The sequence below is a fragment of the Takifugu rubripes genome, chromosome 10 (assembly GCF_901000725.2).
Source record: "Takifugu rubripes chromosome 10, fTakRub1.2, whole genome shotgun sequence".
NCBI classification, from domain to species: Eukaryota; Metazoa; Chordata; class Actinopteri; order Tetraodontiformes; family Tetraodontidae; genus Takifugu; species Takifugu rubripes.
Genome location: NC_042294.1, coordinates 4,730,721 through 4,746,521, shown reverse-complemented (window position 1 = coordinate 4,746,521; position 15,801 = coordinate 4,730,721). Strand labels below are relative to the sequence as shown.

Genomic DNA, 15,801 nt, shown 5'->3' with positions numbered 1-15,801 from the left:
AATGTAGTATTTGAGTCCTATGGCTTTTGGACTGAAAGGAATGAAATCAGTATTCATACCGACTATGATAACTACCAGATAAATCCAGGAGCAGCTGTTGTTTAGACAGAATAATATCAAGAGAGGAGGTTACAGTCATCATTAGATGAACTTTGAAACACAAGGTATATGCAAACTGGTATAGGTTATAATGTCGTTGGCTCAGGTTCTTCCATTTTCTGGAGGATGTGAAGAAGTGTTGCATTTTCTTTGCGAGATGGAGATGGAAAATGGAGTGCAAAAATGCTTGATGGAATTTTTCTCCCTTTTTTTAGATTGTTTGAGCTCACTGCAGGACAATAAAGACATCATCATTACTTGATGTGGTGACCTTAAGGTATTGTTCCATTTTCAGTTATGTGCAGGCTTCCATCAATATTCACTCTTCTGAGTGGATGTGGCACACAGAGAAGTAATTATGGTCGATTATACATCAGTACTTATCGGCCATTATGTGGAAGGTCAGAGGGCGAGCTTTGTATGCTTTTTTCTGCACCGGTCACAAAGGTCTTGCTATGCTTTACATTACTTGAGTCAAAACTACATTTGTACATTTACAAATCTTATAGCTAATCTCAATGGTGATGTTTTAGTAGTATAAAAATAATGACGTTTAATAGAGGGACTGTATTTAGTTTTGTGCATTGATGAGACAGTATTGAGACCATCCAGTGTGGTTTTTCCCAAACCAATTTTTATAAAGAATAATCAATATTTGGAATTCAGTAAAACAAAAAAATCTTGGTGTAACTAATTAGCCTGCCGAGAAGTCTACAGACCTTCCCAATGGACAAAAAATGGGCAAATAAACTAACAAACGTGGGTGGGCACGAGTAGCCGAGTAGCTTAGCACTGGAAGTGTATTGAAATGCTAATCTCTAGAGAGCGTAGAAATGTTGTGTAGCATCTTTATATTGTCTTGAATTTGGGCAAGTAAAAAACTCTGATCCCAGCTATAAAAACAAAAATAGCATCCAGCCTTGCTGAAAGTGAAGTTATTCAAATGAGCTTTAAAAACATAATTTGCATCACTATCAGGCTTTTTCCGGAGTGTTCGAGTCTCCATTCTCGCCCATCTTTAACGACATTCTCTGTTACTTGTGTGTTTTAGGGACTCAATTGCTAAACAAATACAAACAAATGCACTACTTCACTCAAGAGTCTATTAGGATAGTCAGGGGACAACAGTGTATTTTCTACCCTGATGCCCATAATGTGAAATCCAATCAAATGAAGAGAGGAGCATTTAGAAGTACTTATGGACCATTCCACCATGTAAACAATGCAATAAGACCTGTAATAGGAGCTTGGCTACATCTGATTGAATCGTCCTGTACGGTATTGTTGATGTTTCAATGGGGTTGAACTGTAATGGACACTGAACAGAGTTTGTTCTGTGGACATAATGTCATGAAACCCAGGGCTTGTTTTCTCTGCTCTAGACTGGTGCAATTAGTTTGTTGTCAATTTACCATCCAGAGGCAGACGGGTGAAACGTTACTGACTTCACCAAACGCAACAGCTTAAGTAACCTGTAGCAAAAAACGGTAAAGCTCTGTAAGGGAGGATTTTTCTTGAGCGTGCTTTGACAAAGGTTTGATTTGAAACAATTTGGCAAACATCAAGCGAATGTTTGCGGTCTGAGCCATCTGAAGGTTCAGAAGCATCAGCAGCCTTCATCATGGTGGCATTATCATTGTCCTTGGAATTTGTTGGTTCGTAATAAACAACCGTTGAGGTTCCTCCTGTCGCCTACCTGTACTACTACTATACTACTTTCTGATCAGACTAGTTATATTGCTCTGCCCAGACAACCTTGCTTCACTCTGCCTCACCTGGGTTGTCCCTCTTATTCCCCTGTTTAAATGAAGAACTACTGCCTCTCAAAAAGATTATAGTGTTGCCCAATGAGAGTTGATGTATCACGGCTTTGTCAATGTGTCTTGTGTGTATAGATGTGCGACACAATAGCGCGAGCACAGAAGCATATGAACGATGCCATCATGTCATTCTGCATTACTTGAGCCATTCTAACAGGCTGCACATGGTGAAAAGTTGGACTGTAAATATGTAAAATCTCCTGATCTGAGCTCCAGGCTTTCTAAGAATAGCCCCCAATTAGTGAAATAAGTTTCTAAAAACAAAAAAATCAGTAGGTTCCAAATCTCATTATGGGGGGGAAGGGTCATTTTTTTCCTATTTCCTCATCTAATTTATTTCAACAGCTTGAGCCCAGAGAAAACTGAACAGCAAAGTGTAAATAATTAGTAGAAATGATTCTGATCACATGCATTTCATAACATTGACGTGACTTTTATGTAAGCTCAGAAAAGATCATCTTGGCCCATTGAACGCCCCCCACCCCTTCTTACTAATAAATCCCAAATGCTAATCATGTGTACATGTTTAACATAGTGATCTGGCCTAAATAGCTTTTTGAGTCGTTTAACACGGTTATGGGATCATGACTGTGTTGAAGATGTGTACTATTTTGTTTCTGCTGTGGATAAAAGTGGAAGTATCCTTGTGCTTGTTATTGCTCCTTGTTAATTGAAGAGAGGGATGACAGAATGTAATTTTTAGTTGGAAAGACGGAAATTCTAACAAGTAAAATTTATTATATGGATGCCTGAAATGTTTCCAACTGCAATGAAAGCCTCCTTTTGTATATGTGTGCATGTGTGTGTATGTGTGTGAGTATGCATTCATGATTATTTATGACATTCCCCTTGAAAGACAGAACTAGGGCTATTAAAATATGATGATTCAAGGACCAAATGAGTAATACAGCTTTATTTATTTAGACAATGAAGTGATCTGGACTTTGACCCTGTTGTCATGAAGTTGAATCCACAAAAAATGTCACTCCAGACCTGAATTACTACCTAAAGGGATTCTTAGGATCAAGTTAAGAAAGTAGACTTCACATCCAAAAATACTGGAGAGATGCTTTAATGTTGATTATCCTGCAAGATCATTTTAAAGCAGAATTGGTGTACTTTAGTTTTAACCTGGCTTAGCATAATAGCGAAAGTGTCACAAAAATGTTACAAAAAATGGAGGTAATCTCAAGAGAGACCTGGAAATGTGAATATAAGATTTCTGAAATAGGCTGTGTGTTGGGACGTAGGGCAAACCTCAATGTTTATAGCTTCTTGCTTTTGGAAATATACTGCAAATTACCTCCATTATCTCTTCTAGGTGCTGCAAAGTCCATACTTCTGCAATTAGGGACGCTTTTTTCATAAATACAATGTATCCAAAAATCCACATCTTATATGTTTTGAGGTTGCGGGTTTGAAATCTTGCACTCTGGAGAGAAATTGCCATGCGGCCATTTCAGAGCTGCGCCCTCCCACCGTTCTCTCATTCAGGATAACAGATGAACAACAGAACCTGAGCAGGCGTCCTTTTGACCGTTGATGCTTTGTCGTCTTAAACCATCTCTGATCCTCTGTAGCTGCCACCTGTTTGAGAAGTTTGAAGCTACAGTCAAATCTATTTTAAAAACATTCTGTGAACCCTGAAACCTGCAACATCCCCCATGCTCGCTATCTCTCTCCATCTCTCTCTCTCTCTTTCTTACAAACACTTGCTTGGAAGGGGTCACAAATGAGTGCAAAAGCAGAAGAGGTCACAGGGTCGTGATGCTTGATTATGCTAATGTTCTTGTTAATGACTTTGCTGTGAGTGATAATTGATTGTCTTCATTACCATATTAACTTCACTACCCCCCATCCCCATCACCACCATTCATCCCATCTCTCCACTCAGTAATGGATGCTCCCAATTGATCCTTCAAATAATGTACTAATTAGCTTAATTAAAATCAATACAGATGCCAATACGTTCAAGGATGCCGTCTCTATCAACAGGCAAACGATTCTTCAGATCAGGGGGCCGATCTGTTCACAGCGAGAGCGAGAAAAGAAAAGGGAAAGTATTTTGAAAAGAAGCAGACAAAAACAGACAACCTGGCAGAAAATTAGACTGCTGTCCTAAAATGGCAAAATGAATGAAGTACAGAGTAAAAACGAGAGCGGAGCAATGGCGAAGACACGGCGGCCTGAGAGAAGGAGGCTGAATAACCAAAGGAAGGCAAAGAGAGGGGACGCTAACTGAGAAAGAGAGGGTGAAAGAGGTTTCTAATGCTGATTTATGAGCGCTTGACTGTCATTAGCTGGAATAAATGGCTTGGAGGAGTGGCTGGAGCATTACTCCCTGTACAGGATACTAAGTGCATTGTAAGGTCAGCCATAAGGCCAAACTTACATATGTAGTGCTCTGCCCTTGTAAACCTTTGGGAATATATCAGCATCAGGATGGAACTCAAGGTAGTCTGTATGATACACTGGGTCGGCTGTGGGGCCTTCATCTAGACAGCAGGATTTTATTAATTTCCATTCAAAATTGTCACTCTGAAATGATTCACGTGTTGGTTATTATAAATGTGTATAATTTACACAAGTTATCAAACAGAAGCTTTCAGGTTTATATTGAAATAAACCAAAGTTGGGCATCAATAATATATAAAGGAGTGAGTGGTAAAAATGAGCAAAATTGCATTTTAAGTTATGCAACTTAAATTAAGTAATATAACTTCATTTAATTGCGCTGGTGTATGAATTTTATGAAATATGCTTGATGTGAAGTGACACCATCTTGGGATTTGTAGTTTCTAATCTTGTTTATTCCTATGTGCATCATTCCAAGCGATGAGGTGCTGTCAGCGGCATCTGAATCATGACCTCTGCATGCATGTGGAACATTTGGGATATTTGTTTATTTGCTTTACTGCCAAATGCACATCAGGGTAAAGACACAGCAGAGATGCTGTATTATCTAACTTTGAGAAGAAAAAAGGAAGGCACTGCGTAACATCATAGAGGGTCATTGAGTTCATCTTGATGTCATGTGACATCTTCAAGGCTCTTTTCCATGCTAACCCGTACATACATCTCTTGCCATTTACTTCAAGCGTAATCTGGACAAAATTAAAGTCCATATTTTTTTATACATCCTAATTGTAATCATGGAAGACATGACATAGTGGGAGAAGATGCTGATGTGTTGCTTCAAGTCACTGTCACCCTCGTCGAGTTCTCTAATCCCGTGACTCATACACTCACGTTCATGCTTTTGTTTTTTCCCTCCGCTCTTGCTTTCAGCTGACCGAGCTGCTGACAAAAGCTGTGGGAGAGGGGCCTGGAAAAAACACGAAATGATTGCATAAATGGACAGCTATTTTCAGATATCAAAGAAAGCGGAAAGAAGGAAATATAAAGTGGGGAGAGAAAGAGGGGGGCAAACGACTGTCCTGGGAAGAAATGAGAGATTGTGCTGTGAGATGGGTACAAATGAGAAAAAAGAACAGGAATGGAGCGGAGGACACAACCTAAATGTCCTGCTTAAAAGTCCATTCTTAGAACATCTGCTGCCGTTAAACAACCAAGAGACGTCATGTAAAAAGTGAGTAAAGATTCAGATTCAGATTCAGATTCAGGTCCTTTATTGTCCCACACGGGGAAATTTACAAGTAAAGGCACAGCACATGTACGTGCGCACACACACACACACGCACACACGCACACACACACACACGCACACGCACACACACACACACACACACACTTATATTTAACCTTTCCTGTAACCAGCCGGTTTACCCAGGTCATAACCTTTACAGGGCTCATTATCATAGATGGCAGGGCTTTTTATAAAGCTGAGACACTGGTGACACATTACTAACAAATCGCTCTCTCTCTGTCTCTCTCACTCTCTCTCTCTCTCTCTCTCTCTCTCTCACACACACACACACACACACACACACACACGCACACAGAAATATGAGACCTTACTCCAAACACCAAAGCCAGCCGCCTCTAAATTGCACCCACCACTCAGCCATACATTCCTAATCAGCTAATGTTGTTTCATTGCATATTATTAATTTGCTCCTGTTTCTGATTTATCTGAAGCTCTTTACATCACACCAACATTTTGTCTACTTTACAGTTCAGTGAGGTAAAGGGGAGAGGGAGCACGGGCCGTGCGCTTTTCATGTACTTAGGGGATTGCATCCCTAATGAATGGACCGGCTGTTTAGGCATACATAACACGGCCTACTACTCACCTTAATAATGCAAGCAGGTCGTAACTCCTGCTAACCCAAGGGTATTTAAGGCATGCACGCACACACAAACACACAGTGGACCTAAATCAGCCCCTGACCTCGATGCACGCCTGCTGTTCTTACTGTCATACCGAAACCAAACTGAACTGTGAATTACAGCGAGGGTCTTTTTGCGCATTTGTACTTAATTTTTCAGTAACTTCACGGTATGCAAGGTTGAAAAATTACTTTTCTTTAAAAAATAATTTGTTCTTTTTCACTTTTTGCACGTACTTCAATGCCTAGACGTGCTAGCTTTTTACTCTAAGCAGGACATAATTAAAACACCCACATCCCTAGACTTTAAACACACACAGGCACACTAAAGGCCTTGTGTTGACCTGTAAGTCATCGCTCTCAACATTGATTTCCTTTTCCCACGGTGACCTGTGTCACCACGGCGATAAAGTGGCCAGCATTTCCCCAGTTCTGCTGGGTCTCTCGGGCCTGGATTCAAATTTTTCCTTTTTCTGGAATTATATTCCAAAATTACCATAATACATAAGCTTGTTTGCAGAGGGTGTCCTTAACATGTATATCATATGTAAGCAAATATAGCAACAAATAAATAAACATGTTTTAGCATTATAATGTACCTGTCATCATAATCCTACTTATATTTAACAAATAACTGTTTATTTATTTATATATATATATATATATATATATATATATATATATATATATATAATTTTTTTCTTTTTTTTTTCTCTGTATTTGGCGAATACATCCTACTTAATGCTGAAGGGTTAATGGTGAAGTTAAAGAACTTGTTTCCTGAGCAGGAATCTTGCAATTCTTTCCCTACATTACATCAGGAGAAGCAACTGCCTCGTCAGTTTCATTTTGTAAAGGACTTTTATTCATAAAATTGCACAAATAACCTCGAAATCTAGTTCCAGGAAAAATCTCTCAGTGGGCATGGCTGAAAAAAGTGTGTTGCAGGTTGTTTACATGGTTATTTGATATGAAACACGGGGGTAAAAGACTATGTGGAAGGAGATTTGATTTGTGCATAGATCCTCTGTTGAGTCCAATCTCTGTGCTCATGTTGCGTCTTAATTGCTTGGCAATCTGCTGATTTAAAATCAAGATCGATCTTGAAGAAAGGCTTCCACCAACATTTTTGAATCAAATTAGATTGCAGTATTTAATTTTGTCTTACACGTGCTTACGGACGTGGCGTAACCTAATTGATTAGCTGCTGCATACCTCATGAGCAAACTAACAGAGCGATGTAGTCAATTAGACGGCTGCTAATTAGACAAATGACTTTGTGCGGCTTTTCATTTAGTGATGTATTTTAAACAATGTAATCTGAGTTCCAGCCATTGATTTTATGTTTAAAAACGCACAACAGGGCTTCCTAAACTGGAGCCAAGTATGTGGATTGCTCTCCAGTGGTCAGCTGCTGTATAGATGGTTCTATCTGCTGGTCCTAAATGATTCCTTTTAACATCATCACCAAGATCATCAAGTTGGAAATTCTGAGCTATCGCTTCAGCACCTCAGCCCCTTCGGGCCGACAGACTTTATCACATCTAAAACCCTTGACAAACTCATTTGCGACACGGAGAGCTTCCTCTATTAAGTGGTGATTTAATTAAAAGGTCGTGTCAGTATTTGCCGACTTGTTGGGGTCTGGGTCACGGGATCGGCAGCTCTGGCTCCCACCTTCATAAGAGGGTCTGACACTTAGAAATTGTAAACATATTGAATGTCCAACAATTTTTATTAACTTTTGTGTGCTTGACTGTTGCTTTCTGTATATGGAAGGATTTCTAAGTATCTAAAATTGCATTTTCTCTTAAATGTGTTGATAATGGAAGTTGATTATTTCTGTTAACGCAACAAAATAGATTTGTAGAACTGTGTGGTTCAACTGCTTTGTGTTAAAAGAAAAAATCCTCAAACCAACATCAAATGTTGCTAATTGTGAATGATATTTTTAAAGAGGTTGTTTTCAGTCTGTCTCAGATGTCTGGAATTCCTGTGCTAAGGCTTTTGCTGGATGAGCTTGTTGGGTCTGCAGCAAACATCCCATACAGGTATGAACATGGACGTCTCCTGACTGCTTTCTATCAACAAGGCAACTTATGTTGCCCCAGAAACTTTACCGTGAGATCACAATATATAAAACTTCTTTGTAGTAACTTTAAGCTAAGTCAGACACTCATCTGAGCTCCTCACTGGGTTCATAGATTCTGTTTCTCTTGAGGGAGTCGGAGCTCCTTTGGGAATTGCTGTAACACTGTTGTCCCCATGGCGATATGCAAATCCCTGTATGATATGATTCCTCACCCTGTGGCACCCAAATTACCTTAAAGTCGCGTTCCCTTTCCCATTTCAGACCCATATCTAAAGAAACAATTTAATTTCAAGTTTCCCAGATCTTTAAAGGAGTGAACGGGAACGCGTCCCATCTCATTTTCAGTCAGGAGCAGAAAGGTGATTTAAGTTACAAGTAAGCCAAGCCGGAATCGCTGGTCTCGCACAATGTGGCACAGATGAACGCCTGGCTGCGCCCATCCTGAGGACCACCCGGAAAGGTGTGATGGATCCACAGTCAGCTTAGGGATCAGGGGATTTGCATCACACCTTGAGCATTTTAAATGGCTGCATATGTGATAATAATGAAAAAAATGATCCTGGGTAAAAAAAAAAAAAAAAGTAAATGAAATGAGTAAATCAGGTCTTAGGAAATGAAAATGACAGACAAGTTGAATCAGTGGGAGAGTGTGTGTGTGCTTCTTGCCACCAGCGTCAACATTAAACACATCAGATTGAAGCCACCCTCCAGGGTAGCATCACTCAGCCAGGTGTGTGTGTGAGAGTGTGTGTAAGAGTGTGTGTTTACGGTAAAAGCTGACTTTCATCTACTTCTCCATTTCCGCATATATTTTTTTGTTTATCTACAGGTTTATTTATATATTTTTTGGCTCAGATAGTGTACACAACACACACACACACACTCTCTGATCCATCGATGTATTGATGTGTGAGTGGGTGTCAGTTTTCTTTTATTTTGTATTTTCCACCTCCCATTTTTAAAAATTATTTCCTCCCAGTATAATCTCCTGCAGAGATCCTTTTACACTGGAGTTAACTTGAGTGCTGTTTTTTTTTTTTTTCTGCCACCAGCAGTCAAATGCTGAGAAGTTAGTTAGGGGGGAAAAAGAGGGGAAAATCATTTGGGAAAGGCAGGAACTGAACTTATCTCAAACTGTACCTGGGTGAAGATGTTCTATTTCCAAACTTTTCTTTGTTAAGCTGAGAAATTAGATGTTTCTACTGCTCATCGCTTCACTTGTGTCTTTGTTATTGTCCAGCTGCAGTCTCTGGTGTCCCCTGCCAAGTTCTTCCTTGCAAGGACAGCGATAACACTTTTCCTCCTATCTGTGTCTCCATCTCTCCCTTTTCCCCTCCCGTCCTCTCTCAGGACAGGGGAGCGTATGTCTCTTTTTCTTCATATTGACTTTCAGGCTCCTCTCGTCCTATTAGGCCAGACTAAATAATCAATATGAGGTCCTGGTGGGCTGCAGACAGGGACACGTTGCCGGACAAGTGTCTTGCTCATTAACACGCAGCGTAAGAGGTATGACGCATCTCGGAGCCTCGCCTACGCAGACAGGTTCTGTCGGCTCTACAAGTATTAAGGTTTTAAATCCTGACGTGACAAATGTGGTGGGTGAATCAGTCGTTTCAATCACATGAGACTTCATGAATCGACGCCCGGTAGGTGCGTTTCCTGGTGTCAAGTGCAAAGCGGCAGAAGGCCCCTCCCTCTCCTCTCAAGTCTTCTCCCCTGCTGTTCTCCCAGCTGGTGAGTTGTGACATCTGCAGCGCTGTGACATGGATAAGCAGCTGCTAGCGACGGGATGGGGAAGGGGGTGACAACGCAGGGGGAGAAGCGAAGAGGAAAGAGCTGCCTCAAGGGAGGAGGGGCTGACAACCAGCAACTGTTGGGCGAGGGAGGGGGGTGGGGGGTTGGGGAATCAAGTGTGCGAATGTACACGTGTGTGTGTATGTGTGTAGGCGTGGCAGCGTGCCAGGCGGTGCCATCTGGCTGCTTGACAGAGCTCTTCTCATTAACAGGGAGGTTAATTGCTGTGGCAGCACCCAGCCTGTGTCAAACATCACCCCGGAGACATGAAGGCAACAGACATCCTACATGTTTGTGACCACATTGATGCTCTGTGTGTTTGAACGTTCCAAACGAACGTCGTTAAGATGTTATGAACTATTTTCCTAAAGTATGAGTGAGCGATTGTATCAGGGTAATTGAGTGTCCTTGTATTTGTTGGAGTACCAAAATACTAATTCTACTAGCAAAGTGAGGATATTCTTGTGAAGTTTGGCTGGCCTTCTTAACTTCAAAGGACTGTTTGAGGTTTAAGACCTGAATTAAAGTTGAGGTTAGAGGTGGTTTTAGGTCAGGCTCAGGCTCAGGGGTGATATAGGATGGGTACAGTTGGGTTAGGGAGAGGTTACGTATTATGTCTATATAAGTCTACCACAAGATAAATACAAGGCTGTGTGTGTGTGTGTGTGTTTGTGTGTGTGTGTGTGTGTGTGTGTGTGTGTGTGTGTGTGTGTGCGCAAGCACGTGCTACATGCATGTTTATATTAGTCCTTTGAATTATGTCTTGTTGCTGTAATGATGTAGAAAGAATTGGGTTTACATAGCCAATGTCTATAGCCCTGAGGGCGCGCACACACACACAAACACACACACACACACACTGGACAGGGGAAAGGGTGGCAATTTGCATGTTATTACTGCATATTCATGACTAATTTTGTTAGCCCTGCCTAATAGGCCTGAGTGACAGTTTGAGATATCGAGAGCCTGCTTTAATATTACACTTTCGTTCACTCACACACACATACACACACACCGCTCACTCATATTCAGTCACCGTGTGCTCTCCGTCCACACAGTAATCATAACAACACTTAAGGCTGCAAATAGGAAGTCCCTGTTCATCTGTTCGTTTGACACTCTGCCATTTGTTTAGCCAACTGCGCTGTGCTGTGTAATATTACAGTTAATCATTTGTGACTTGCATAATCACACACTAATATGCACATACATATGCACAAGTTAAGATTAATCCATTTACATTTTGACCCGTTCCAGATCAGAAATGGTCCATATTTGCTCCGAAAACATATGTATTTAATTGAGGTTTATCCATAATATGATGATGCTGATCAGCAAATATAAAGCCGTCAGCGCTTTTGTTAATGGTCATTTACTTTGGCGAATATGTGTTTTTTAAAGGCCTTTAAAAGTCAAAACAGAATTTGTCGGTGTGCTTTCACGTTATATGGCGGTTTAGGAACTTCCTCCCTGCTGAGCAAGTAAAAATAGGGATGAAATTGGCTGCAGTTATTTTTCATTCAAAAACCTTCTTCCAATTTTCTGCTCCTTCCTATTTTAGACAATTCTTGTTCAAAGATTCTCCCTTTAATGTGGTGTAATTTAAGATTTCTGTCTTTTTCAACCCCACCAAACTGACAGGAAAATAAGCTTTCAAAATTCCATTTTCACCTTTTCAGTCCAAAAGACCCGGAATGATAAAAAAGGAAACACTCTAAAAGGTTTAGTCCTTTGGCAGAAAGTTGAGGAATCTAATTTATGCATATCTTCAGGGAAAGATTGTCTTTGTCTACACATTTCTGTACATTAAAGCTTCTGAGAACAGTTTTTCTACATTCTTTTGAAACATTTTCTCTGGGAAACGCTCAACAGTGATAATTCAGAGTGAAAATAAAAGTGAATTAGCAGCACAGCACAAACACACTTCCCTATTCTCTTGCAGAGATGGAACCCGACTAATCCAAAGTCAGGTTTCTGTCTAACGCTCTCCTCTGTGACTCCATTTCACACTTTTTTTAAAGCGAAGGATTTAACTCTCAGCGCACTCGATCCACTCACATGTCACTTTCGTCAAACCTTGCCTCTCCTCCCCTCCGTGGCGCCAACGCGTAGATGCGCTTGATCAAATTTGAGCATTTTCTGTTTTTTTTTAATCTGTGCAAAGTTTCATCAGGATAACTTGTGGCCGCCAGTAAATGTGAAATTCTGCTCCGTCTTCATCTTTTCTCCTCTCGCTTGGGTGTGTGACAGCTGTCATTGGCTGTCTTGAGTGTGTTTAAGATATTTACACCAGTAAGGAAACACACACTCGCCCGCGCACGCACATGCTTGTGTGATTTTTAATTAAACTGTTGAACGCATCACATCTCAGACATAAACACGTTGTTTTGAATCATCTGCTGATAAATGAGAACCTCTTTAATGTGTTTTTACAGGACATATTAGAAATGCAAAGTTGTTTACACAAATATTTGGTCTTTTCTCAGTCTCTCCACTGTGTTTTTGTTCCATTTGCCACAGTCGTTGTGGCAGTCGCTCCTCTGTGGGTGATGCCTGTGCTTTGGATGGCCTGACAAGCCGGCTGCACACCGAGGACACCCTCATGCACGATCTGGAGAGAGAGCTCAGTTTTCAGCCAAAGGTGATCTGCTCCTTCTCTACGGTGACTTAAAGCTACCAAAAATGCAATGTTCATATCTTTCCCAATCTGATGTTTTAATCAATGGTCATATAGTAGCTTATGCACTCATTTATTTTTACAAATCAAAATCACCTTCACGACCTAAACAAAAGTTGCTTTCTTGTTATTGTTTAGAAGCTCGGCTGCGAAGGCGGAGGAGACTTTTAACGATATCGTTTTGGCAGCTGCGCTCCGAGCGCTCCGTGTGCAGCCAGGTTTAACAGGAAGCTGCGGCGTGTGTGATGAATTAGCAGCATATCTCCGAGCCTGGGGTAACAAACACGGCATCGACGGCCAGGATTAAGACAGGGAGGTTTTTACAACCTTCCCACACCTCCTTATAAGGTGTCACTAAATTATACCTACTGCTGTTTTACTGTCTTCTGTGGCACACACACACACACACACACACACACACACACACACACACACACACGCACACACACACACACATATACAGTGATTTGTGCTTGTGGTAAACCAGGCCCTGGTTACTGTTTGTTTATGCAAGCCAGCGACTTCCCTTATTTGCAATGCCACTAATTAGCGGTTTATGCGATTACAGAGTGTCGGCGACGCCAGTAAAGCGACTGCGGTTTATTCTGCTAATCACATTTTCAACAAATGTTGATTTATTTTTTCATTACGCCTACATTTGTGTCCGACATGCGCATCTGCAGCGCAGATGGTGGGATGCATCTGCCTCCACAGACTCGCATAACTCGATAAAGATGATTTCCAGGGGATTTCATCTGTGTCAGCGAGCTTCTGCGAACCGAGGAACTTTACAGAGTCTTAATTAAAACAATATTAGCCTAATGTTGAAAACAATGAGTGAATCTATTTAATCCCTGTGTATTCTCAGTTGTAATGATGATGTGAGCTACTTAGCAGTTCCCTTGATCCCAGTCTGTTAGGTTGCTGGAGTCTAGCTTCACGCAGGAATCAACAGTTTTAAGCTAAGCAGCTCTAGTTTTCTGTGGAGCAGGTGTAGACACAGGTCAAATAGCTTCTGATGGTCCGAACCAGGTGTAATAACACTGCAACACAAACCGGGATAGCAGAACAAAGTTTCTGATTGAGTTTCTTCTGATCTTCACTGGGAGTTGATGCATGCAGCATATTCAATCCATCCAGTTTTAAAGCAAATTAATGGGCTGCTTCAAGAAACAGGTAGATTAAACATACCAGAACAAATTTTTGCCCCTCATATCCAAAAGAATAGACATACAGGTTAGTGACTTCACATCGCTTTTTCTTTTATTACCTGAACTGGAAAAAAGTGAGCTGCATTATCCATATCCAACTTATAGTAGTTACAACATGGATTTATTTCATCACTGGATTAATAGGAAGTTACTCTAATCCCTGACAAGTGTACTTTAACATCGGGAAATGAACGGAAGCTATTATTTTTCTGTTAGTGGAAGGAGGTTTCTTAGCCATCCGTGTCCATTCAATTAAACAGAAAGTGTCAGAAGGACAAATGAAAGTGTTTGATTGGAGACAGGGTGAAGCCGCTGGTCATGTTAAAGTTGCTGTAAACATGGGCCAGTGAAGAGGTCTTTACACTTTTAATGGAGCCGAATGGACGACAGCCTTTACTAACACACCTGTCAGTTAAAGTGATATTTAAATTTGACTTGCCTGATTCTGATTCTTTGTACTTGTCATTTTGAAAGGTAGGAGCGACTCCGACGTGACTCGAATTCTTCCTTTTGTGACAGTTGACTGGTCCCAGAACGTCACAGTAACTGAGTCGTTTTCTTCTTTGCTGCAAATCCAGATGAAGGAGATCACCCAGAAAGACGGCACCGTGAGCGAACGGCGGCTGCAGCAGGAGGAGGCCGACGCAAACGCTGAGGTGGGACGGGACTGTTCATTAAGCACAGCAGAAGAAGAAAGTAAAGCACTACTAATTAGAATTAAAATGATTTATTCCACATAATACTGTATTGCTAATTCCCACTGCATCGATTCAATTATTTCTTTCATGGCCAAGGGGAATGGTGCGTTATCTACTCATACAGTTAAACATTGTGGCTTCAAAGATGTAAAATTAATCGCCCGTAGGCACAATATCCCTGCAATGAACAGTCTTTTGTTTATTTACATGAAAACAAAGCGATGAAGTCATGAGCTGAAAGTTGGTGTTTTAAGCTAGCAAGGCAATGGTCCACAAGCTGATTACAAAACAGTACATGCACGGCAATGACACGACAGTAACACGCATCTCCGCTCAGTAAGTGGTTCCGGAATCCCGGGTTGAGACTTTAGTTCTGCTATGCATTCTGCTATGTATTAGCATCAGTACCGTAACACCAGATAAAAACAAGCAAAAAGGTGCCTATTGTTGACTAATGCCCTTTGTTTACTGTTACTCTGGGGTTTCTATAGCAACACCTCAATTACTTTAACTTTGGTAAATTATATGTCTCCAGACTAATGCAAGCCGCATAAGCCCATTTAGCAGCTCACACACACACACACACACACACACACACACACACACGCACACACACAAAACAAGGCATGCTGAGGCTAAGCTCTAAACTATTAGCACACCTTCATTTCACATACATGGGTACAGTCATCTAACAATCTTTGCTATAAATTTTCTCGTCTCCAGATTATCCGTTATGTTTTGTTGTGTTTATTTGGTTACATCTTGACAACAAATTGTACACATGTATGCTCCTGTGACATGGGGGTGGGGGGGGGCAACAAAAAAACTACAAACACAACACTTGGTCTTAATTCAGACCTCAGACTGTCTGTCCTCTCCTCCACCTCCGACATACCTTCCTTCCATCCTGCCATCGCACCGCAAACCGCTCCAAATTAATCTGCAAAATATTGATTCGAGGAGCGAGGGTGGAGGGAGTTGGGGGCGAGGTGCTCGATTGCGGCCACATATTAATACGAACAGGCCGCTCTTCGTCTCTCCTCTATACTTTAAGATCCTCATATCTTCATAATTGATTAATGTTCCTTTGTGAAGTGGAGATGAATAATACATTAGTGGGC

The 15,801-nt window shown here is 41.1% G+C and overlaps 1 protein-coding gene across 1 annotated transcript in view; it reads left to right on the top strand.

Moving 5' to 3' along the window:
- The window catches only part of LOC105416987 (trichohyalin-like), a 75,760-nt gene that overhangs the window by 2,453 nt on the left and 57,506 nt on the right, over positions 1-15,801 (top strand). Inside the window, exon 3 of the mRNA XM_011607835.2 lies at positions 14,561-14,638. Within this exon, the coding sequence (XP_011606137.2) occupies positions 14,561-14,638 (78 nt within the window). The remainder of the gene's footprint in view (positions 1-14,560; positions 14,639-15,801) is intronic.